The sequence below is a fragment of the Peromyscus californicus genome, unplaced genomic scaffold (genome assembly GCF_007827085.1).
Source record: "Peromyscus californicus insignis strain IS unplaced genomic scaffold, ASM782708v3 Scaffold_15__1_contigs__length_86483966, whole genome shotgun sequence".
In the NCBI taxonomy this organism is placed as follows: domain Eukaryota; kingdom Metazoa; phylum Chordata; class Mammalia; order Rodentia; family Cricetidae; genus Peromyscus; species Peromyscus californicus.
In genome coordinates, this window is record NW_026294447.1 from 10,186,067 (window position 1) to 10,211,844 (window position 25,778).

The 25,778-nt window shown below is 40.6% G+C and overlaps 1 protein-coding gene across 1 annotated transcript in view; it reads right to left on the bottom strand.

Annotated features, from left to right (window-relative positions):
• The window catches only part of Znf277 (zinc finger protein 277), a 135,601-nt gene that overhangs the window by 20,721 nt on the left and 89,102 nt on the right, over positions 1-25,778 (bottom strand). The window contains exons 3-5 of the mRNA XM_052738386.1: positions 25,476-25,564; positions 24,893-24,975; positions 74-165 (exon numbers count right to left, since the gene is read on the bottom strand). Of these exons, the coding sequence (XP_052594346.1) occupies positions 74-165; positions 24,893-24,975; positions 25,476-25,564 (264 nt within the window). The remainder of the gene's footprint in view (positions 1-73; positions 166-24,892; positions 24,976-25,475; positions 25,565-25,778) is intronic.

Below are 25,778 nucleotides of genomic sequence, written 5' to 3' on the forward strand. Positions count from 1 at the left end.
AAAAAATCCTGTAATAAATGGCAGAGATGACATATTGGCCCAAAGCATTTAAGAAAGTTGTAGAATGGAAAACCTGTTTCCGTGGAATTCCTCACTGCAAAACATACACACACCATGGAAGCTCGTATCATTTCGCTCTCGCTGTTGCTGATCCAGAACTTCTTTCTGTAAATTATAAAAAGATTTATGAGGTTATCTTCAATATCTGCAGTTAGTCATTGAGAAATACCAGTCTGAATGAGAGTCTAAGAGTACAAAGGTCATGTATGAAAGCTGCTCATACTTCAAGTTTCTTGTTCTTGTCTTGACACTGAAACTCTAAGTCTCTCTCAGTTCTCTCCAGGGGAATACAAACCTCACTCAAGACGAGCAGGAGGTGGCCAACACAGAATGAACTCGGGGTATTTTGAAAGTTATTATTATTATTTTTTTGTCTCACAATGCTGTGTATGGACTTTTTTTTAAACCTTATAGGTCTTGTGCTTACTTGTTATGGTTTATGGTTTTGTTTTAGGGGTTCTCTCTGTTTCTGAATGTGTGCTTCTCAGCATCTGGAGGTGTTTCACGTGCTTTTTCTTTGACCCTCCCCCATGTTTGTTTATTTTATCCTACTTGAGTTTGTTTTAATTTTATCTTATTACTAGTTTTTTAGAAGCTTGTTTATATTCTAATGAAAGAGAGACAGCGTATGGATTTGGGCGAGTGGGGAAGTGGGGAGGATCTGGGAGGAGTTGGGGGACAGAAAACTGTAATCAGAATATATTGTATGAAAAAGAATCTGTTTTCAATTAAGAAAACAAAGAAGAACTAAGTATGAACACAGCAGTAGACCACGCCAGTCAGACAGCAATGGGTGAAACTCAGAGTCAACAAGGGCCGGTCTTATCACCTTCCCGAACCTTCCTTTGGTCTGTGTCCATCTTTTCCTCTCTTTACTCTCTCATCAGACCAGAATCCGCTAGGGTCTTTGACTGATCTTATCCTCAAAATCTCCGTTCAGTTTGTAATCAAGTTCTAACAATTTCCCCCACTACCTCCAATGCCATTTTCCCCAGTCCAGGTTTTATTAAATTATTATGAAATTACTATAAATAAGTATCAGAGTAACCATGACGGCAATCGTTCTCTCATCGACTTCCATCAAAGGGAGAAAGCCATTTATTAAACAGTGCTTTTATGTATAATTACCGTGTTGTGCTGCAACTGAAATGATTTTAAAATGTTCTGCTCTAATCAGGGTGGCTCTACACATTGTCTTTCTGGGAGGTGCGTTCTTTCCTTTGCTTTTTAATTTTACAAACCATTAGCTGTTATCAGATCCAGTGTGACTCTGATTTCTTACTTTGATACAACAGGTGAGAGTACTTGGAAGGCCTGGGATGATCTGGATTGGAAATCCGAATTCCACCAATAGTCAATATTTTACTTATCTCCATAACACCTACTTTAAGGTACAAATAAAAATGCCATCTCTTGGTGGTGCATGTCTGTAATCTCAGCACTCAGGAGGCTGAGGCAGGAGGATCACAAGTTGGAGACTCACTGGGCTACCCAAAGAGGTTCAGGCCAGCTTTGGCTACACAGTCCAGATTCATTCTCACAAACAAAATAAAACAAAACAACAACAAATCCAAACAGAAAACCAAAATATTAAAAGCATACAGAAAATATTGCCTCACATTACTGTTGACAAGATTAAATAAAAAAATTTATCTGAGCCTGATGGTGCTTGCTGTCAACCCCAGGACTCTTGGGGTAGAGACAGGTGAATCTCTCTGAGTTTACAGCCAGAGTGGTCTACATAGTGAGTTCCAGGTCAGTCAGAAATACATAGTGAGAGGCTATCTCAAAATAAATAGATAAACAAATAAACAACGAAGATCAGATAATTTATGTAAGTGTTTAAACTGTACATTCATCACTAAATGATGAATTTTAATGTTATTTAGATCACATAAGTTCTCATTATAATTCCCATCATCTCTGGTAACTGTTGCCTGTTTTATCTTCTGAAAAGAAATGAAATCTTTGAAGTTTAAAAACAGTCATGATGTGTTCTTACATTATATTTACAGGCTTCTCTCTACATTTTCTTCTAACATGGGACTCCAAACAGAACTTCACAGAAGTCACTTCATTCTACAAAAACTTAAAGACAATGAACTGGAATCTTGAATCTTAAGGTATACCATACAGTATTTTTGGAAATACATCATCAAATGTCTAGAAATATTCATCCAAGAAAACAAAACAAACCAAGAAGCCATCTTGGAAGCCGAGCTCTGTCACTTTGGTGTTGAGCCTTTAGGGAGCCTTAGACTTTAGTGGCTGAGCTCTTGCTCAGCTTTAAGAAGCCATCTTAATGAAAATCAAGTCAGTAACCTCTAGCTTCTGCCACAATGGAATAATGGACACTAAACCTACCCTTTCATGAGAAACCACAATAAAACCAATTTCTGTATATATTTTCTGTATTTTCAGGCATTGGATAACAGCCAAAGCTGTGATCTTTGAGAGAAAAAAATTAGCACATTAGTTACTTTCTGCTAGGGGATATTTTTCAGACTAACAGGATAGCCGAATACCAACAGCGGCTACCTTACTAGGCAGGAAAAAAATGATCTCAGGATGCTAAGACAGACAGAACTTGGACAAGCAGTAAGAACTAATGATGTGGAGAAGGAGCCCAAGAGCCACGTATTGGGATTCTTCTAATATCTGGCCCTTGAACTCCTGAACTCAACTGACCATTCTTCTCACTATAGATGAATGCTGCCATGCCTGGCTTTGCTCAAATTCTTTGCAATATCCTTCCTAAAGAGCTGGAGAGATGGCTCAGGGGTTAAAGAGCTTATATTGTTTTTACAAAGGATCTGAATTTTGTCCCATGAACCCAGGCACAGGGAGGCTCACAAACTTCTACAACTGTAGCTCTAGGGGATCCAATGCCCTTGGCCTCCAAGAGCTCCCACATTCATGTGTGTGCATGCACACAAATACAAAACAACAGCAATAATAATAACAAACACTCCCTCCACCCACCAAAAGAAAAACAAAAACAAAACCAAAAAAAACCCCTTTAAAAGACTCACCATGCTCATGGATTGTCAGAATTATTAATAGTGTGAAAATGGTAAGAACACCAAAAGCAATCTACAAAATTCAATATAACCCCGATCAAAGTTCCTGTAATATTGTTAATAAAGCTAGAAAAAAATCCTAAAATTAATATGAAAGCATGAAAACCTCCAAAAGTTAAAGCAACCTTTAGCAGAAATAGCTGGAACCATCACAACACCTGATGTCAAATGACACTATAGTGCCATAGTAACAAAAATTACCTGATACTGGCACAAAAATAATCATGTAGTCCACTGGAATAGAACGGAGGATGCAGAAATGAACTCACATATTTATAGCTACCTAAATTTTGACAAAGCTGTCAAAAACATATATTGGAAAACCACACTTAACAAATGGTGCTGGGAAAACCAGACTTCCTCATGTAGAAGAATGAACTGTCTTTAACCACAACCATCAACTCACTATAGATCAGACCCAGCAACTCTGGAGCTGCTGGAGCAAATAGCACAGATGTCCTTCTGAAAAGGACATCGACTATGCACAAAATACCTGCAAGAACTGACGATCAGGACTGCTTGAAACATAAAAAAGCTTCTGTTCAGCAAGGGAAAGGTTACCAGACTAAAGAGAAAAATATTGGCCAACTGTACATCAGAGAGGGGACTATAATATATAAAGAGGTGCAGAAATTAAATACCAAACCTCTAAATCACCCAACCAATAATGAACTGAACAGACTTTTCTGAAAAGCAAGTAAAATAAAATAATCAACCAACAAATACTTGAAAAGCATCCAATATATTAGCCATCAGGGATATGTAAATTAAAGCTACGCTGATATTCTGTCTCCTCCTGGACATGAGAGCGATCATCAAGAACACAGATGACAACAAACAATGGTGAGGACACACTGCTGGAGGGATGTTGGTGAGGGCACACTGCTGGAGGGATGTTGGTGAGGGCACACTACTGGAGGGATGTTGGTGAGGACACACTGCTGGAGGGATGTTGGTGAGGGCACACTGCTGGAGGGATGTTGGTGAGGGCACACTGCTGGAGGGATGTTGGTGAGGGCACACTGCTGGAGGGACGTACGTTTGCTTGCCTGCATGGAAACAAATATGGAAGGTTCCAAAAAGCTTACAAATGGAGTTACTATATGACTCAGGTGTATCAGGCCAGGTTATTCACCCAAAGCCAGCTGACATTAAGATCCCTGGACATCTATGTTTGTTGATACATTGTTCACAATAGCCAGGACACGAAGACTGCCTGGCTGTCTATCAAAAGAAGGGATCTAGAAAACATGGTATATATACACAAAGAAATTTTATTCAGCTATAAAGAAACGTGAAATTATGAAACTGGAGATCATTATGTTAACTAAAATAGACAAGATTTGGAAAAACAAGTACTGAATTTTTGCCCCATATGTGGAAGCCCAATTTAGGCTCTTTGTGTGTGTGTGTGTGTGTGTGTGTGTGTTGTTTGAAAGAAAATAGCCCCCATAGGGAGTGGCATGACTAGGAGGTATGGCTTTGTTGGAGGAAGTGTGTCACTGTGGAGGCGGGCTTTGAGGTCTCAGTGTCTTAGACCACTTCCTGTTGCCTGTGAGTCAAGATGTTAGAACTCTCAGCTCCTTCTCTAGCACCACATCTGCCTGTATGCTGCCTTGTTTCCCACCATGATGATAATGGACTGAATCTCTGAATTTTAAGTGAGCCACCATAATAAAATGTTTTCCTTCATAAGAGTTGCCATGGTCAAGGTGTCTCTTCATAGCAATAGAAACTCTAAGATAGGCAGCATAGGAGGGGAGGAAGTTCTTAGAAGAAAGGGGACAGAGGGGCAAATAGAAGGTAATGGAATGCTTGTGACTTGAAAGCAGAATGGAGCACTTTTTGAGAGAAGGGGATCAGCAAGATGGGGGCAGAGGAGATGGGGATCAGCTGTAAGGGAGAGGTGACTTGGAACAAAGTTTAACAGTACAATGATGCTTATGTATGAAAATTCCATAATGAAACCATTTACATACTAAATTAAATATTAAAAAAAATCCTAGATGTTAAGCCATTTTCTATTCAACCCTTGTATTACATCAGTTTCTTACTTTGATATCAATGCAAGGAAGGCCCCAGAACTGGGAACAACAGACACAGGGCATGCAGTTCTTCATAAGGGATTCTTTGTCCTGTTTGAGGAACTTCAGCTTGTATTCTTCCCATACCTGGCTCTCGTGATTCCAACAGTGTGAACACTCTGCCTACACTTTTGTGGCTCTTTTCTCAATGTTTCTCTAATACAATCTATTTTCTCAAAAAAAAATTGTATGGGTTTAATTCATTCTTTGGCAACTTTATACATGTAACAGTGCTTTCTGTTGACCCTCATCCCCACCCTCTCTCATTCCTTTCCACTTTTGACATCATTCCCTCCAATTCCTATGGTGGTTTGAAAGAAAATGGCCCCCATAGGGAGCAGCATTATTAGAAGGTGTGGCTTTGTTGGAATATATGTGGCTTTGTTGGAGGAAGTGTGTCATTGTGGAAGTGGCCTTTGAGCTCTCCTCTGCTCAAGTTACACCCAGCACACAGTTCACATCCTGTTGTTTGTGGATCAAGATATAGAACTCTCAGCTCCTTCTCCAGCACCATGTCTGCCTGCACACTGTCATGTCCTACCATGATGATAACAGACTAAACCTCTGAAACTATAAACCACCCCAATTAAATGTTTCCTTTATAGGAGTTGCAATGGTCAGCTGGGTGGTGGTGGTGGCACACTTCTTTAATCACAGCACTTGGGAGGCAGAGGCAGGCAGATCTCTGTGATTTCAAGGCCAGCCTGGTCTACAGAATGAGTTCTAAGACAGTCAAAGCTACACAGAGAAACCCTGCCTCAACAAAACAAAACAAACAAACAAAAAAGAGTTCAGACAGAGATCTAGAGAGTTAGAGAAGCACTAATATTTTCCTACAAAGCACCCATACAAGTGTCACTGAAAAGAATCAGATGGGAGGATTTCTCAACAGTTGGAGGTTTAGAGCACACTAATACAACAGGAATAACAAAATACACAAAACAATTATGCCTTACTCTTGATGTAATTAGAAAAGGAAGTACTCTACACAAATTCATTTTCTAGATCATTGGAATTTAAGTCTGGTATGCAATGGCTTAATTGTGCACAGGATGGTTTTGGAGATGGCCTTCCATGCTTTTCTCTGTGTTCCAATTTGACTTGTTTACAATGCAGAGTTCTGGCTAGAAACAATTACTATTATACTGTATTATAACACAAATTTATTTGACTTTTAGGATCTTCTTGCCTCTACAAATGATATAGTTGTTGGGTTTACCTTATTTGCATTTACTCTCTTCTACAGCCATCTATGTTCACCTGCTAGTCACAGAGCTGCTTTTCACTGTTAGTGGGTTTACTTCTGCATCCAACACCCAGCTACACCTGATTTCCACTTATTCTAATTTGTTAGACCCTTGTCTTATTGTCTGAGCCTGGAACTAAACTACTGGAGTTTCCAAGATGAGCTGAAGAAACAGAGGCCACTAAGAACATAACTAAGTCAAATATGCTGGCATCCAAGAATGAGCAACACCTGCTATCTGCCTTTGCTGTGATATGATAGTTACTGCCTTGCCAGTAGCCATGTCAGGGCGGGTAGCAAGTGGCAATTGAGGTTCGAGGTGTCAGTTCATAGGAGGAAACTCTCTGATGGATCAATCTCATTTAGGCAAGGCCACAAGATGACAGACTCTGAAATGTCTTCTGGAGTGCTTTCACATGTTGCTGCTACAATCTTTTCTCTGGTATCTGATATGATGTATAAGGATGTGGGAGTCACCTACTGCCTATATTGTAGTGTGTTTATCTCCTGAAAACATGCAGATCTACTCGAATTTTTATCTGTGGATTGTCAGGAAGATGATTTCTCCTTAAGCTGTATAATTTTGATGAATAAAAATGAATACAAGGATATGCTACACAGTCAGGGCCCATGAGTTCCCCCTAAGGAGCTGCTCCTGATCACAGCTCAAATTAAAGACTACTGGGAGCCAGAATAGCTCAAATTCCTTTCATCTTGATGCTGAGAATTGCAGTCACAGGTTTCTTGTGCACCATTAGGTGGTACTAAGCTTCAAAACAGCTTTAGGTTAGACCATGGTCTTGATAGTGGTCTTTAAGATAAACATTCCCAGAAAATCAATCATTAGTTCACAAGGACATACTGAAGTGTCTGGCTAGGCTATAAATACAAAATAGACCAATTACTGCTAGCTGGCAAATGATTAATTCCTTGCACCAATTCCTGACCTTAATTTGTGAATATAATTCTGATTAGTCAGGGCTATAGAAAATAATTTGACCCTATAGCCTGAAAATAGGGCTACAGGTTTTTCTTGATATTCAGGAGTTACACACAGAGCAGAAAGTACATTTTGAGATTTAAAGTGTCATGGAAAGTGCTGGCTGAGCTGATACTAAAAGATATATGGTACTTGAGCCTGAACTAGAGAATCTATGACACCCCTGGCATCTTTTTTCCAAAACCCAGCACTCACCAGGCAACTCTGAAATCTAGAAGAATTTGGAATTTATGACTTCTAATTACAAAGTGTTAGTTCAAAATGTTTATATAGTCATGGGTTAGTTTGATTTGCTTTTCCCTTGCCTGGGACATGTTTTTTATATATAATCATTCACTTGAGAAATGGTATGTGACCTTTTGCCTGAAAGAGTTTGTTGGGATATATAAGCTTTAAAAAGACATGAAAGATCAGAGCAACATGAGAGACAACATGAGAGAGAACAGCATGATGAGAACAACATGAGAGAATAAAGGGAGAATCCATCAGGACAATACGCGAGTGTCCTCATTTTCCCTAACCTCTCAGACAGAAAAGTCCTAGTTTACACCAATGCCGTGGATTCCTCTCAAACCCTGTGCTGCCTTGGAGGCTGGCTCTCCCAGGCAGCGTTACTACCTCCCGCTGAGAATGCCTCTCTCTTATGGGTTCTCTGAGATTTCCATCTGCTGAGGTTATCAAGTGCCAGAGAGATGATTTTGCCAGAGAAATAAACTCTGTATGTTGATTTAAAATATGATTATCTGATGCAGGGACAATGGGAGGGAGGGAGACAGACAGAGGGATGGAGGAGGGAGGAAGAGTTGTAAAAATATAAAGAGTGTGCCACATCAGAAGTGAAACCATGAAAGCTTGTATGTAATAACCCCCAAGGAGCATATGATTGGCTCCCAGTTTTCGTTTTCTTTCTTTCTGTTTTTATTTTTGAGGTGGGTGGGTGGGGGTCGAGACAGGGTTTCTCTGTGTAGCCCTGGCTGTCCTGGAACTCTCTCTGTAGTCCAGGTTTGTCTCACAATCAGAGATTGGCCTGCCTCTGCCTCCTAAGTGCTGGAATTTAAGTCATTGGCTACCACAGCCCAGCTGGTTTCTAGTTTTCTACTGAATAAAATGCATAATTTTTAGTACTGCTCCATAACACTTGATTCTAATTGAAGATCTTCAAAGCTTTCTATTATGTTATTTCTTCATGTAACTCTGTTACAGGTAAAGCAAGAAAACAATTTGTATAGCATTGCAACTAGCAGGTATCAAGGACTCATTTTGATTTCTTTAATTAGGCAAGGGCCTGGGAAACAGCTTTTTTGCCCAGTGGGAGTTTTCTGCCCTCTGCCTTAACCCCTCAAACCTTAGTCAAAATGCTACCTCTCTAAGGTGAGTGGAATGGAAAGCCAACAGTGACTTAGGAGTTCTGTATTCTTTCAGTTCTCTGACTAACTAGTGCACAATGCTACCTTTGACACAACTCCTTCCTAAGGCTCAGTTTCTGCTGATGTCTAATTTCCCATGAAAACACCTTGCCAATAATTAAAGCTGCCATCCTAGACCATCATGTGGCACTTCCTTTTGCCAGTTAAATTGGCCAGGCATGTACATTGCTTCTTCAGGAAGCTGTACTAACATTCAATACTAATGGAAAATGAGCTGCAACTATATACACACTACAAATTTGCATGCTCTGCTGAAGATCAAAATGGGCTTCTCAAAGGATTAATGATCCTGTGGATCCCTTACTGAAATAGGGCTCGTATTTACTGTGGATAGTTTGTGTGTAAAAGGATGTTCTCAGAACAATCCCACATCTGCGGGAAGGTGTCTACACTGTGATTGTGCAGAGCTAGAATGCTTCAGTGATAATGCTTGCCAAACACACACAAGGTCTTGGGTTCCATTTCTAGCACCATGATGTGAAGATCCCGGGAAAATCCAGAACTTGTGTTTACAGATTCCACAAGGTCGATTGATTAGAACTCCTGTGATTGTAGCAGCCTGGAACATTGCAGGCCTTGAGTCAAATGGTTTGGTGCTATTTTTAGGCCTTATGAGAGCCATTTATTGTCTACTTCTGTGTCTGATCTAATGCTACTGTGACTACCAGGTAAGACCTTTTGGGGCATATTAACCGACTCCTAGCTGCCATCAACCCCAAAGCCAAGAGCGCTGCCAGACAGCACTCGACACTGCCGGAGGGCAGCTCCCCTGCTGGAGGACAGCTCCCCTGCCAGAGGGCAGAGCTCCCCCGGCTTTGCTGCGGCCCGTCTGCCAGTTTCCACTGGTGTACTTGAAAACTGCCTTGATTTATGACTTTCTTTTGTTCCATAACCACAAAATGCTCAAGAGCCTATCTGCACATGGAATGTCTGTGTTCTAGGGCCACAGTCACTCAGATTTGACTCTTTCATAATCTATTTTTGTTCCCTTTGAGGAGAGAGTTGTGTTTGGTGCAGAGAATGTATACTGGGGAGCTCACAGCAAGTTGGTAATTGTCTCAAGAGAAGAACCTACTGTATAGGAAACTATTCTAAGAAAAGGAATGGATTGTTGGTTTTGATTTTTAAAGTCCTAAAGTTTCTTTTTTGTTCTCTTCAAACATATAATAGATAATTTATGCAGTCTAAAGAGATACACAGAGAATTTTACATTGCTTCAGGGATAGGTATATACTTAAAATTACCAGTTTAATTTTGACTATAACATACATCATTTTAATAAGTATGAATCTTAAATGCATAAAAATGCACTCCTAAGATGGCTTGTTGAGCAAAACAGGGGGTACAAGTCAAGAAAAGGAAATGAAGTAGAGTGGTAGCTATCAATCATTAAGTAAGACAAATGTACTTTCACAGCAGTTATTTATTTTTCATTTTTATTAATTAAATTTGTTTTACTTTTTTAAATTATTAAAGTGAGTTGGGACTGTAGCTTAGTGACAGAGTGCTTTCCTAGTATCTACAAAGCCCTGGGTTTGATCCCAGCACTAGAATAATCAATCGTATCATGGTTTGTCTGCATCTGCTCTACAAGGCTTTACTCTTGGGAGTGCTAAACTGAAAGGAAATTCTCCATATTTCTTAAGATAAAAACACCAAATAAGATAAATTCTTTTGGTCAGATAGTAGCTATATGTAAAATAAAACATACAAATATTTAAATCACAATGCTATTTTGTCTATAACAGTTTTATCTATTGTCATCAATTTAGTAAATTAAGAAGACATGGAGATATGCCATGCTGCATGAGTTAGTAAGTGGGAATCTATTTACTAGAAGCAGCTTTCCTTTAACTTAGTTACTATTTTACCTTATCTCCCAGTTTTTATTATGAAATTGCTCTTTTCAAGAGAGAAGTTAGAAGAATAGTACAGTGAAACGCCTATCCTTCATGTCTGTCAGCTGTGAACATTTGCCATCTGCCCTCCCCCAATTCTACACACAAATTACATCCTTATGCATTGCTTATTTTCTAGCTGAATTATTTAAAAATAACTTACAGATATCACGGCACTTACCTTGTATATGATTCAAAGTGCTTTCTGTTAAAAGTAAGGCCGTTCTCCTAATCACAGCCATAACACTATCACTATTACTCCTAAGAAAATACAGACTTTAAGTAGCAGCTATGTGACAGGTAGACTTCTTCAATTGCCCCAATAATTTATTTGAACATCCTTCACTACATCTAGACCACCCTAGGTTGTAGATATCCTGCCTCGAAATCTGAAACCACAAAATAATTCAACAGCGACTCGGTTCTGTTACATGGAAAAGTGAAAACTTCTGAGGTCAATAACATTAGAGTAAATGGATGGTGGCCAGGAAAGCCTCAATACTGTAAATCTCTCTAAATGTTTTTCACCAGACAAGCTCATGAAGGGCTGAACTGTTCTCATTCATCCATGCAGACCCAGTGTGCATCTAGATAGAGTACGAATGTCTGTTGAGTGGAGTTGGCCTCAGTTTGCTCAGATCCTTTAGTGAGGAAGAGTCAAGGTAGAAGAGACCCGTGGTCTCCATGCCCTAACATCTGCACTCTTATTGCTGTTTACTTTGAACGTGAAACAATAGCAACATCATCATCATCATCATCAAGTCAAACCAACCCCACCCTAAGTCCCACAAGGACTGAAACCAAACAACCAAAACCCAAACTAAGCTTTAACCTCTGTACTTCTTCCCTAACATACATGCCGCCTGGTGCTGACCTGGTACACTGGTCAGCCTGGGCTGCCCAGAAACAGCCTGGGCTACTTGGGCTATCAAGAAAGTACATCCTCTGCCCCCCACCACCCCTTACTTTTCTTCTCATTCTTCGCATTTCTCTTTGTACATCTTAGCAGCTAGCATATGTTTAGAGTCATTTATGAACAAAAAGATAAAGATGTGCAAATCAAAGCTCATTAGCTTTGTGGTTCTATTTTTCTAAGAAATTTCATGCTGGGCTATAAATTAGGCTTTATTTGTGGGGTTTCAGAGAGGAGAGATGGAGTGAATGTCACAGATGTTATATGCTTGAGTTTCTCAAAGCAGTTGGTATAATGAGATGGGGTTTTCATTATAAAATTGGCTTGCATGGGAACCACAGTAGTAACAATACAAGGTCAGCTTGTGCATCAGGCAATGAGTCATAGTAACAAGCTCCACGTTTGTCTCACAGGGACAGAGCTGCGAAGGGGTCAGTGCAGAGTCTTTCATCTTTATTCATAAGCAGGAAGCATAGGAAATCTCAATAAAGCTGCAGGTGCAGAGTCATGGGGATTGACACAGAGGTAAAAAAGGAAAATGGGAACCTGGCTGAAAAGGTTAAGAATAAAAACAGTAAGTGTAGGAGTGAAGCATTTGGAAAACATTTTAGCAGAAAAACAAAAAACAAAACAAAAAAACAAAACCAATAACCCTAATGTTTAAAATGATGAATCTAAAAGAAATGGCTATATTAACAAAATAAATTCAGAACAAGGACAGTCCAGAAGAGTCTGCTAGGATGTCTTGGTCAGGGAAGCCTGGGCAATTCTCTAGTACAGACCATCTTCCTAGCACAATTATGGCAGTGGCCCTCAGGGCCCACAGGTCAGCAACAGAACCTCCTGTTCCTCTAGCTTGCCATTCCCAGAGCTATTTGGTCCTTTAATGCCTACAGCTATTCTAATAAGTGTTTTGGGCTGATGTAAGACAAGGAAGCACAGTTTTGAGAAAAAGAGAAGAAAAAGTGGCTAAATGGGCATAATCCACTGAAAATAAAAATGAAAAGAACATACACCCTCCCTCATAGGTGACCCACATTTGGTTCTCAGCTTTCTTAGAAAAGGAAAACAGACCAGGTAGGGGGTTTGTACTGTGGAGAATTTGATTGGTCATTGTCCCTGTCCTTGGGGGGTAATTTATAAACACTTTGAATTTTCCTGGACTGTGTTACTCTGTTACTCAGTGGACCCTCTTATTATGGTTGATTACTTATGCTACACAGATGACTCAGGATGATGGTCAGCTAAGCCGAAAGACCAGCCAGGTGATTTTAGTAGGTTGGGCTCTGAGTCACAGGACCCCTGGGTGTGGTCAATGATTTAATCAACCATTGAAGATGTCTCAGTAAAAGCTTGGAAACCAATCCTGGAGGAAGATTTCCTGGTCAGAGACAGCCAGTCTTTGCACACACAGATGTGCTGGGAGGGTAATACCTCCAAAGGAATAGTGAGAGCTCTGAACAGGGAATCTCCTAGATTTTGCCCTTGGAGTCTGCTTGGTCTGTTCTGCCTTTTATTCTACTGCTGTAATGACAAGAATCCTAAAGCAGTGTTTGCTGGGGATGTCTTTCTCTATGCTGTGAAATGTGTTGCTCTGATTGATTGATAAATAAAATGCTGATTGGCCAGTAGCCAGGCAGGAAGTGTAGTGTAGGCGGGATAAGCAGAGAGGAGAATTCTGGGAAGTGGAAGGCGGAGTCAGGAGACTGCCAGTGGCCACTGCAATGAAAAGTAAGATGTAAAGATACTGCTAAGCCATGAGCCACGTGGCAAGGTATAGATTTATAGAAATGGGTTAGTTTAAAATATAAGAACTAGATAGCAAGAAGCCTGCCACAGCCATACAGTTTATAAGTAATATAAGTCTTTGTGTGTTTACTTGAGTCTGAGCGGCTGCAGGAGCCAGGTGGACACAGGAAAACTCCAGCTACAAGCGTTTTCCAGGGCCCTGGGAATTGCTAAAGCAAATCATTGACTCTGAAAGACCAGGTACCTTTGCATTGTAGCTACTTTATCAGAGCACAGGCAGCTGGTGTCAGAAGGGGAGGACTGTCCCTAACCTACGAGTCTGACCTAACCTGGGGAAGCTGGTGTGTGAAGTTATTGTAGATATATAATGAACACACAAAAGAACACTATGGAACACACTGGCTAAGCTGCTGCACCCCCAAACTCTGGGAGGCCAGACAACCGCTGTTTGACTACTCTGACACACTTGTAAGCTAGTCTAGTAAAGCCCCTTCACTGCAGAGTCATTCCATTGGTTCTGTTCCTCGAGAGAACTCGGACTTACTCTCTGACTAGCTGCTTCTCTGGATCTGCACTTCCTGTGAAGGCTTTCCTGTCAAGTGAAGCTTATCTTTCATACCCTCTATGCTTTTCTCTTACTAAACTGTACTTTGTGTTTGGGGGTCTCAGCGTTGAGTCTAGAGATGGGTAATGCAACACTGAGGATTAGATTATAGTTTCTGCCAAAGGCTCACTTGTTACAGGGCTGGTGCCCAGGTTGTTACTGCTGAAGTTGGTGTAAACTACATGGTAGCACCTAGAAGGAGGTTTTCAGGTCACTGGAGGCACAGTCTAGAAGGAAACGTTGGGGCCCTAGTCTCTCCTACTCCCCATGCAACACTGGGGACTGAACCAGAGTCTGATCATGCTAGACAAGCACTCTTGTCCCTTTTGTTCCCTGAAGTGTTTTTGCTTTGTCACATGCTCCTAACAAGAACAAGGAGGAAGAGGGATAGAGATTTACTAAAGAGTATGCTAAAAACAGTAATTTCTAAGTTCCATCACACGTACCCTCTCAGTACCAACTACTGGCCTTCAGAATTGTACTTTATATACCACACTCACAATTTCAAACACGGGTCACATTTTCAGTAAGATGCCTGGCTTGGATTGTATGGTATTACAAAAGTACCTGGTAATGAGTGGCATACTCTGTTAGCACAGAGTTTGCAAAGACAAACTTCTAGCAAAGTGTAATGGAGGCAATTAAATTAGAAATTTATTAATAAGATGGTTAAAAAGCAAATAAAAATAGCAACCAATAATAATAGTTCTAGAATGTATTTCTGACAAGTTGGTGGGGTCAGTTGTCTCTTCAATACAGGTAGTTTGGCAAGACTAGAGTCACAGTGTGTCTCAGCTCATATTCCTGAAGAGATGATGCTGCACCATTCATATCAGCTTTGAGAAGACACCACTCAAGCTGGGTGTGAGCCAGGAGAAGAAACTGAAAGGAGCCTTGACTCTCCTCCCCTCGAGTCCTTGAACCAGCCAGGGTTATTCTCAACCAGTTGCCACTGTCTCCATTCTACTACCAGAAGGGAGACTACCAAAGAATTCTGCCTACCTCCTTATATAAAAATTCTGCCTACCTCCTCAAATAAACTGAGGGAAGTGGTGCCTTTTCTATTGCCCTTCCAGACTTAGCTCTATGTTCATTTACCTGAATCTATACTTGGACCAAAAAAACAAAAAACAAAAAACAAAACAAAACAAAAACAAACAAACAAAAAAAACCCCAAATGCATCTCTAATGCCCACAGCAGGGAAAAGGGCTCCTCAAGCTATACTTTATTACCTTATTCATTTAGCAGAATAATACAAGGGTTAGGGCTCCTCAAGCTATACTTTATTACCTTATTCATTTAGCAGAACAATACAAGTGTTTGTGTATCTCTCTGTGTTTCAACTCTCTGAAAGGAAAAAAAGCATCTACCTTACCCAAAGGGGCACTAAAGTCATGGCTACCAATCAGCCATGGAGGGCAGTGCCTGATCAATCAGCCATGGAGGGCAGTGCCTGATCAATCAGTCATGATGGGCAGAGCCTGATCAATCAGTCAGGGTGGGTAGTGCTTCACCAATCAGTCATGGTGGGTAATGCTTCACCAACCAGTCAGGGTGGGTAGTTCTTCACCAAACAGTCAGGGTGAGCAGTGCATCACCAATCAGTCAGGGTGGGCAGTGCATCACTTCTGCTAGGATAAGGAAAACTGGAAGAGAATTTCTTCAAATTAGAGGAACAACAACAAAAACAACAACAAGAAAAAACTATCAACACTCATACTGAGAGGGCATGGTAGCACCAGGATGGGCTTCTCCTGGCCCCAGCCTCTACTAGGCCTGAGTTTCAGTTAAGTTTCAGTTTCTGCTTCAGTTTAGGTTTCTGATAAGGCAGGTAGGGGAGATACTGCATACAAGTCATGATTCAGCACTTACAGCCCCAGCCAATCAGAAACGTATTAGTGTGGCTGCTGCTCACTTGGCCAATCATGTTTAGGATGACCTAATCTCCTCCTGGTTGTCTATAAAAGGAGCCTGCGAGCTTCTCTGGGGGTGGTTGTCATTTTGTTGTGTGGCCGATCCCTGCATGAAGGAATTCTTTACTTGAGAAATAAACACTCTTGCTTTTGCATACATGAGTGGTGGTCTTTTGTGGGGTGATCTGCAGACCCTAACATTTGGGGGCTTGTCTGGGATAGCCCCTTCCCCCAGACCCCTGACACACTGTGCGGTTGGTTAAGGAACAGGAAACTAAATGAGAGCTCTCTGTCTTTGTTTGTCTCTGTTATATGTGACTTTGAAAGGCTTGAGCTGATCCTGGAGGCCCTGGTGAGCCATCAGGTGAACGTGCTAGTGGTGCCAGCACCAGGGGGGTCGGGAGACATCTCGGACCCACCAGACAGGAAGTGGGTCCCATTGGAAATTGAGGTGGGACAGAGCAGGTCACTCCTGCCAGACAGGGCTCACTTACAGAGAGAGAGGCTGTCTGCCAGACGGGGCTTGCTCACAATGATAGAGGCCATTGTCCCGATTTTGGTTCTTTTTTTTGTGCGCCGTACGGGTACACTGTCTGGTGTGTTGTGTTATCCTTCTGTGTCTTTTGTCTTGTAATCACTTTTATCCTTCTAGAAGAGATGGGGCAGATAACCTTGACCCCTTTGAGCCTATAAGCCAAAACTTATCCTTCCCAGTCACAATCCTTGTGTGCAACACCCAGTATGCAGGAATCAGAAAAGCACAATACATTTCACTAAATGAATCTTAAAGGTCAATGGACCATGATTCAGTTTTGTGCAGAGATGCTTAGCACAAAGCTACTCTCAGAGTGGAGCTTACCGGTAGCTTATTTAAATTTGGTAGACAGCTGCAATCCCATTCCCACAAAAGAATTCCTTTCAAGTGTCAAAGGTGCTAAATGGTATTAGAAAAGGATGATCTGTAAGAATATGATGACCTGGGCCAGGTGGTAGTGGTGCACGCCTTTATTCCCAGCACTCATGAGGCAGAGGCAGGTGGATCTTTGTGAGTTCAAGACCAGTCTGGTCTACAGGGCGAGATCCAGGACAGACTCCAAAGTTACACAGAGAAATACTATCTCAAAAAACAAACAAACAAACAAAAAACAAAAATAAAACAAAAAGAGCATTTGATGACCTGAGTAGCATTTCTCACAAAAGCTATTTAATATATGTAGAGCACAGCAGAGACAGGAATGACTATCAAAGATGACCAAAGGCATTGTGTTTTCCTAACAATGATAAAACCTTCTCATCATTCTGTGACCAAAGTGGAAAGTCAAAATCAAAGCATCTCAATGAAGAAACAAAGACCGTCCATGTCAGTGAGCAAAACAAGTCTAAGAGAAAATGCAGAGAGAGTCTCTCCTTTTCTCCCACCCACCCCTCACAATTTGCAGGGCTGGGGATTAAGCCCAAGTTTTCACACATGCTAGACAAGCACTGTAACTCTGAGATATGCCCACACTCCTTGGAGGGAAACTTACTGGATGATGTTTCACTCCCCCAAATCCACGCGATTTCATCTGACTAATACTTCACCTTCTTAACAGACATCAGTACCTCCCACCCTTTCCGAAGCTGCAGTGAGTGTCAATAACCATCTGCTTGCGACAAGGGACGGCAAGTCTCACCAGGCAGTTTTGAAGAGGGAGGAAGGCACAGCAGACAGAATGTCTTTAAAAATGGACTAGATCCAGGGTGGTGTGCGCCTATAACCACAGAACAGGACAGGTGAGGGAAGGTAACCTGTGAGCGCAATGTAGTCTACAGCAAGATGTCTCACCCCTGCCAGCCAAGCTAAGAACTAAAATATAAAAAGTGTTAACCATTCACAGAAAACAAATTATCATCATAAAAAGGTAGATGTGTAGGATAATATGAAAATAGAAGAGTTAAAGATATGAGAAAGTTAAAAAAGCCAGTACCCTGTCTTTAATAAACATACAAAATAATCTAGCTTAGGTAAAAATAGAGAGAATTTAAAAACTGAATAGACAGCACTGATTGACTGTAAATGTTCATCTTTCTGACCACAGAGGAAAGAGAGTTACCAGCACGGCGTGTCTCAGGACAGTGCTAGCTGCCTGAGATGGGATTGGCTGAGTCAGCACCAGGTCAGCCACAGCCCTATGTTTTTCTAGTGGATAGAGAAACTCTGAAAACATAGTCTTCAAATATTAAAAGAAAATAGAAGAAGCTTAGGTCCAAGAGAATAAAATTCCTACATACTGCAGATCTAAGATAATAATAAGTCAGATTTTCTTTTAAAAATGTCCAATGACAACACATTTTTTATTTCCTTGCATATGTATTTATGTTCTTTTCTAACAAACCCAATTTAAAAACAAGCCATTTGCTTAGTAAGGGAGACCAGACTTGATGAGGATGCTTGGGGTTAGAAACAGTTCAAGTTGCTTCCTTTCCTATAGGTTCACTAAAAGGCACGACTGCACACATCTCCTAACCTCTGATCTTGTCTGTCCATCCAAAGCAACAATAACACTGCCTTTCTAAGTCCACACAAAGAATGTACATGTGAAAATGACTTGGAAATTTTAGGCATCAGAGGAACAAGTTCAAAATGGTAAACTTTGGGATGCAGATAAATATTTTCAGGTTCTGAACTCATAATTAATCCCAAGGTTAAAATCATTCAAAGGTCATTCATGCTACCTCGATCTCTGCTGGACTGTTAAACTAACCATGTTTTATTCACCAGGAAATGCCATTCTATGCTTATTTAGGGAAGATTTATTTTAGATGAAGTTCTAGAACTTATAATGTTCTACAAAGCCAGGCATCGTATGAGAAAGCTATAGAAGTATATTTATATTTTAATTTGAGGAGACTGATATATAATAATATTATCTTCTACTAAAAGTCTGTAAAATCTATATAGAAAAGTGGCATGGCAAAGACAAGGTTGCTCAGTGGGAGACATGTAATTTCATTTTGTTGCTTTATTGTGGAGTGAGGTGAGACATATGAAATAGGATTAAAAACAAAGCACACTTTCTCTCCAGAGGATCAAATTGCTATGCAGGTTAAAATTTTCATAAATTATTTATAGTTGTCATGACCGTTGTCACAAGCCCAGCTTCTCTGGGCTGGGGAGATGGCTCAGTCATTAAGACAAGGCTCACAATCAAAGGTATACGAAGACTCTTTCTCTACAGTTCATGGGCATCCCCTCCTCCCAGTGGAGTGAGCCATGTCCTCCTACTGAGTGCTTATGAATCCCACATATTTTCTCCTGGAGACAAAGGGAAAGGAGATTTGTTTTTTACCTTTAAGTGAAGAAAATATAATTCCCTGATTAAGTATGTCTGCTTTGGCTCTTTTCTATTTTCTTTAAATTCAGGCACATTTGACTATATGGCTTTATACAGAACTAACAAGCTAACACCTTTAGGCTTAGAGAACATGAAGAAGTGACTAACAGTACTAACCCTTCAGAAGTACCTGATTTATCAAGGAAGGTATGCATGCTCGTGCTTGCACATACACACACACACACACACACACACACACACACACACACACACACACACACACACACAGAGAGAGAGAGAGAGAGAGAGAGAGAGAGAGAGAGAGAGAGAGAGAGAGAGAGAGATTGATTTTGGTTTTTCAAGACAGGGTTTGTGTAGCCCTGGATATCCTAGAACTCACTCTGTAGACCATGCTGGTCTCGAACTCAGAGATCTGCCTACCTCTGCCTCCCAAATGCTGGAATTAAAGGCGTGTGTCACCTCACCCAGCTACAAGAAGGCAGATTTTTAAGCAACTAACTGTAATTGAAAGGCCAAATAAAATAGTGAGTGTGTTATTAGAGGTTAGAGGTCGTCAATTCTGACAGGTGGCATCAGGGAAAATATTTGGAAAGAATGCATTCAAGTCATGCCATCCAAGATCCATATTTAAGAGGAAGCGAGGAGGGCTGCTGTTCCTGGTTGGTGAAGTAAGAGTCCTAAAAGGATCCAATATACCTTAGTAAAAGTGAGACAAACATGTACGATTTCACTTGAGCAATAGCCCCACATGGCGTGACTGCTGCTGCTGTTTTCATATATACTGCTATGCCGGTGGATAGAAGGAGGCCTGGCAGAAGGTAACTCTGTGTTGGTTATATGATCTAGATACAGTAGTTGGAAGAAAGTGGAAGAAGGGCACTGGAAATTCAGTCTGAGCCCCAAAGTTCCTAAATACATATTTGATAAAGACTACTGTAGAGACTGAAGCAGAAAGTGGAGTGACATGTTTAATTTTACTAATATGTCTGGAAGCAATCTTGGTTGGTGTGGAAGTTGGGCTACAGACAAGGCAAAGAAAAAGTACAAGGACTGTAAGGAAGGATATGGGATTTACCTGCAACTCACAGGACTTGACAGGTAAGTATGGTGGTGAAGAAACAAACGAGTTAAAACAATTCTAGACATTTCCAAGCTGAGGACCAGAAGAATGGTGGTTTAACTATGTAAGAAAAGGTAAACAGTAAGCTCTAGTTCAGGGAAAGGAAATTCTGTTTTCATGCATATCAAACTTAAGATGCTGATGATAAATCATCATAGGAACATCTAATAGAGGGAAATTCAGAGTCGGGTCCAAGAGTGAGCAGGATGAACTGGTGGCTATTTACTCTGCCTACTCGGCCTACTGTGCATCAGCACCACAGTCAGGCCTTCAGCATGGTGGGGGTCATCATGGAGGTGCATACACTGAACGGGGGCTGGGGGGGGGAGGGGAGAACTATTCAAAATGAAAGAGGTAAAACAATTATCAGAGGACATCAACTCAGACAGATGAGTGTAGCTAGAGTTTTCCTGCCTGGCCCACAGTCAGGACAAATCTCTCTCACCTGCCAGTCCCACAGCCGCTCAGACCCGACCAAGTAAACACAGAGACTTATATTGGTTACAAACTGTATGGCCGTGGCAGGCTTCTTGCTAACTGTTCTTACAGCTTAAATTAATCCATTTCTATAAATCTATACCTTGCCACGTGACTCATGGCTTACCGGCATCTTCACATACTGTTTGTCATCGTGGCGGCTGGCAGTGTCTCTCTGACTCAGCCTTCCACTTCCCAGCTTTATTCTCCTCCTTGTCCCGCCTACACTTCCTGCCTAGCCAATGGCCAATCAGTGTTTTATTTATTGACTAATCAGCAACACATTTGCCATACAGAACATCCCACAGCAGATGAGAGACAGAATAATGAAAGAAGAAGAAGGGAAAAGCCTTTTACCAGGAAGCTAAGGGAGGTGTGTAGGCTATTCAGACCCTCTGGAACCTTTCCCAACTGGGTAGTTCCTTCAGAATACAGCTAAAAACAATTTCAAAGAAGTGTCAAGTAGGAATCAAACTCTTGCACACAGACATCTGGGAGCCTGCAAATCTCACAAATGACAAAAAATCGGGGTGGGGAGAGGTTTCAAATAAAGTATAAAAAGATCAATTGCCCCAACCTTAAATCTACTGCCGTGAGACTTTAACTCACTTAGAGTCTATAAATGAGAAAGTATTCGTATTTTCATCAAGCAGAGCAAGGCCTGTGGAAGGACATTTAAATACAAGATTAGTTCTTTTCTTGAAAGATACCAGAAGGTGACACTGAACGGTAGTTACTACTCAGGTAGCTAATAAGGGTTTACATGTGATCCCAGTTTGCAGTACATAGCAAGACCCCATCTTAAAAGCAAAATAAACAACAATTTAAAAACCCAAACACACAATAAGCAAACATACAAACATGAGCAGAGTCATTTTCAACTAAGGGCAAACCACAAGATGGCATGAAAACCAATGCTTTCCTTGGAGTTTCAGGGGAGAGAAAAAACACTAAGGAACAGTGTGCATGCAGGCGTCACCAATGCGGCTCAGCGGCACCAACTCGACACTGGTGACTCTGGGGGTTCTTCTCACGGAGCTGAGCTGACACTAAGCTGAATTTATTCACACGGACCAGACTCCATGTGCCGTACAGCAAAGCACATTGGTGGGCTTACAGTACATTTTCTGGAAACTACACTGAAGCTTTGACTAATAAAGGGGACTTAGCTGATAAAATAGAACTGATAGCAATATAAGGGAAAAGCAAGGAAGCTGTGGCAGAGTGAGGGACTGACTCTGAGGGGATCAGTCTCTCAGGGGTTCCCCCACCCCCAAGACAGGGTTCTCTGTGTAGCTTTGGCTGTCCTGGAAATCACTATGTAGACCAGGATGTCCTTGAACTCACAGATCCTCCTGCCTCTGTCTCCTGAGCAGTGGGATTAAAGGTCTGGGCCACCATTGGCCCAGGATGTTCTTATGTACCAAGGGCATAAATGCTATTAAGAATTGCAGTGTATGATGAAAACATGCCTTTATTTTTATTGTTTGGGCAATTATTTAGTATTATTTTTAAATCTATTAATTTTTCAGAAAAAATGGTATATTATATTTTGCTGAATATTGTCTCATATGACTTCTTTAGACTTTTTTCCCCAGAAATGTATGCTACTGATTGAAACATCTTTTTATATATAAGAGATATCTTGTAACCATTGCCAAGTCTCTAAGAAGGACCAGTCTACTAACTTAGAGCTTCCACACAATGAAGCAGAAAATGGGGTGATTGCAAATTCAAATTCAACCTCTCTTCCTGCTTCTTGGTCAGTCTCTCTTACTTTGTACTGATGCTCTGAACAAGATTTCCTTTGGATGGACATCGTAAACCTCTGCATTTTCAATCTCCAATTCAGTACTTCTCCTTATGCAGTACTATCACACCAGGAACATCCCAGACAGTGATTCCCAAAGCCCAGAATAACAGTACAAGGCATGTGGGATGCTGAGCAAAGGACAACATCCAGAAGGCATGGCTGAAAGCAAGAGCTCCATTTTCCATCCATTCTGCGAATCTGCGCAACTTCATCTTTCCTTACCACCAGGATGACCTCACAGTGCGGTCAGACCTACCGAAAGGCTTGGCACTGGCTGGCACTCAGGAATTTTTAGCATCTTTCTGTATCTCCAAGTTGGTTTGCTCTTTCCTAGAATTTGACAGCTTAGAACACCTTTTACACAGCTACCTTCACTGTCTTCTTTTTATGACACTGATAGGTAAGAAGTAGACATACGTGGATCTTTACCATCATGCAGCCAATGCTCCCGGCACCGAAGTCTCTACAGTTTAGCACCATCATCTACCTTTATCAGTTTGCCTCACGCTGCTCCCAGTTCAGAAAAATCCAGTCATTCTGCTTCTCAGACACACCTTGAACATCTTTCTTGATGTCTTTACAACTTGTCATCTTCCTACATTCTAATGCTTAAGACGCTGTACTGTTATTGTTAGTCTTGTTATGGCCAGTACTTTCCAAGTGCTTCCACATGCCAACTATTATTCTAAGAGTATTGCATGCATTGTTTCACTTAATCTTCAAAACTCTGTAAGCCATTCTACATTATCTGTTACTATGAACATATATGTGGCTTCTCATCTGTACACTCATCTGTACACTCTCATGATACGAGCTATACCTTTGGATTCTTTGCATAATTGTTGTGTAAAGCAGGGATGCTACACGTGACAATAGTTCACATTTTCATTTGTATTTTGTCCTTTTAAGCTGCTGTGATGCTTACTTTCATCAAACCCATCATTCTTTCAGACTGTAAAGTAATATGAAAGAGCTCATCTATAGTTTGTGGATATTTTTCGGAGCCTGAGTTTATCTGTAGACATATAGTAAAGGTTCTGCCCTCTGAGGGAGAGCAATGGCTTAAGTGCAGGGTTTGAATTTATATACAGAAACATAAAAGCTTGATCATTCTTGACTAAGGCCACAGTAAGCAAAAAGCGAGAAAACTTACAGATATTAACAATTATGAAATTCATTCAACAAGACAGTAAGTTAACCTTGCTTGGCAATGTACATAAGACACTGTTATGGGAGATGGAGGAAATATAGGAAGTTTGGTTTCTTCACTGGGTTTACTGTACAGGAGAGGCATTTTTCTTATATGCACACCCAAATCCAACAATATCATTGCTCTTTTACTAGTAAAAATAATTATTAGAGATGTTTACAAAATAAAATATGTTTCAGAGTTTTTTCTCCAATGCTATAACTAGGTATTATAGGGTGTATTTTCATTCTAAGTTTCTCAAGAATGTAGTATAGATAATTAAATTCACAATCTCCTCATAATGTACTTAATCAGATCTAAAGATAAAAGACTTATAAGCTGTTAAAGGAAAAGTAAGCCAATTGCAAATAACAGTCAAGTACAAGTCATAAATAGGAAACAATTTTATTAAATAAAATTAACATCTTAAAATGCATGGCTAACTTACGAAAATGACATTTTTATGCTTTTTATGTGCTGCTATCTTTTGTAAGAAATAAAGATGCTTAAGGTTTTGAGATTTGCTTGCTTATGGATAAAACAAAATAAGAGAGACTATTATGTTGATTGAGTCAAGAACTTAATTCATAACAGAGAATAAAGGAAATGCTACTACATAGCACATTCCAGTGAAAAGAAGAAGAAAAAGAAAAGGTTAATCAACCTGATTTGGATCAGCTGAGGGCACTTCTCCCTGATTGTTGAACCTCAGTGTGTGTTAAACATCTAGAATTACACGAAGGTATACAGACTCTTTTTTATGTTGGGGATAACTCAGGAAACAAAGTCAAGGGTCCTCTCTGCATTTCTAATGAATACTTTAGCCTTCAGTCAAGTGAATACTATTTTCTGTTTTAAGACACGTCTGTATAGTCTTTTATTTTGTGTATTTTTGAAAATTTCCTTAAATAAAAGTGGAAAAAGAGAACAAGAATGATTTTTGTATGGACTTCTAACACACTATTCATACTTTCAATTCTCACCAGTCTCTGTTTTTGAAGCTCTTCTCTGAGGATTCTATCTTCTGGTAACACATCACACAACAAGAAGTAGTTGTCTTGTTCTTCTGTTGAGAGATTAGGACAATAAGTGAGAAAACAGAATTTTTTTCGGGAGTATTGACTTCTTTACAGCAGTGGAGATGGCTCAGTCAGAGAAGAAGTGCTTGTTGTGTGAGCATGAGGACCCTGGTTTGGGGCCTCACGACTCACGACTCACGTCAGAGCCTGGGATGCTGGACCCCTGGGGCTGGGCCAGCTAGTTATGCCGACCAACTGATGGGCTACAGGCTCCGGGAAAGACTCTGCCTCAAAAAATAAGGCAAAGAGGAGTAGAGGCCAGCATTGCCTGTAGCTTACACTGTGTGTGTGTGTGGTGTGGGTGGGGGGGTATGCATGTTCATTAGTATCTGGGATAGAGTTCTGATGCAGATTTATTTAAGTAAAGTAAAATTAAAACATCAGTTTAATTTCAGCTATCATGCAAGTGAGAGCAAGTGTAATTTAAGAGAGTGAGATTACTTGTGTGAATTTTTGATTTACGTCGATAGTCAAGACATGCACTTACCAAATGGAGCTGTGGAATTGATTCTTATCACACTGCAAAAATCTGTGATTGGCTGTTCAGTGAACCTTTTCCTCCAATATAAAATGTACCTAGGAAATGATATTCAAAAGGATGATGAGATTCAATATACAGCTCTTCAAATGACAGGATCATACAAGAATGTCTAATTACCCCCCCCCCCCCCATCCCCACTAAAAAGCAGATGTTGACTGAAACTGCTCGAGAATATGTGAAGAGAAAGGCACTGAGGCGTTGCAGATGTGAGATATACACTTAATAAATCGAGCCACCCTACAAAGGCAA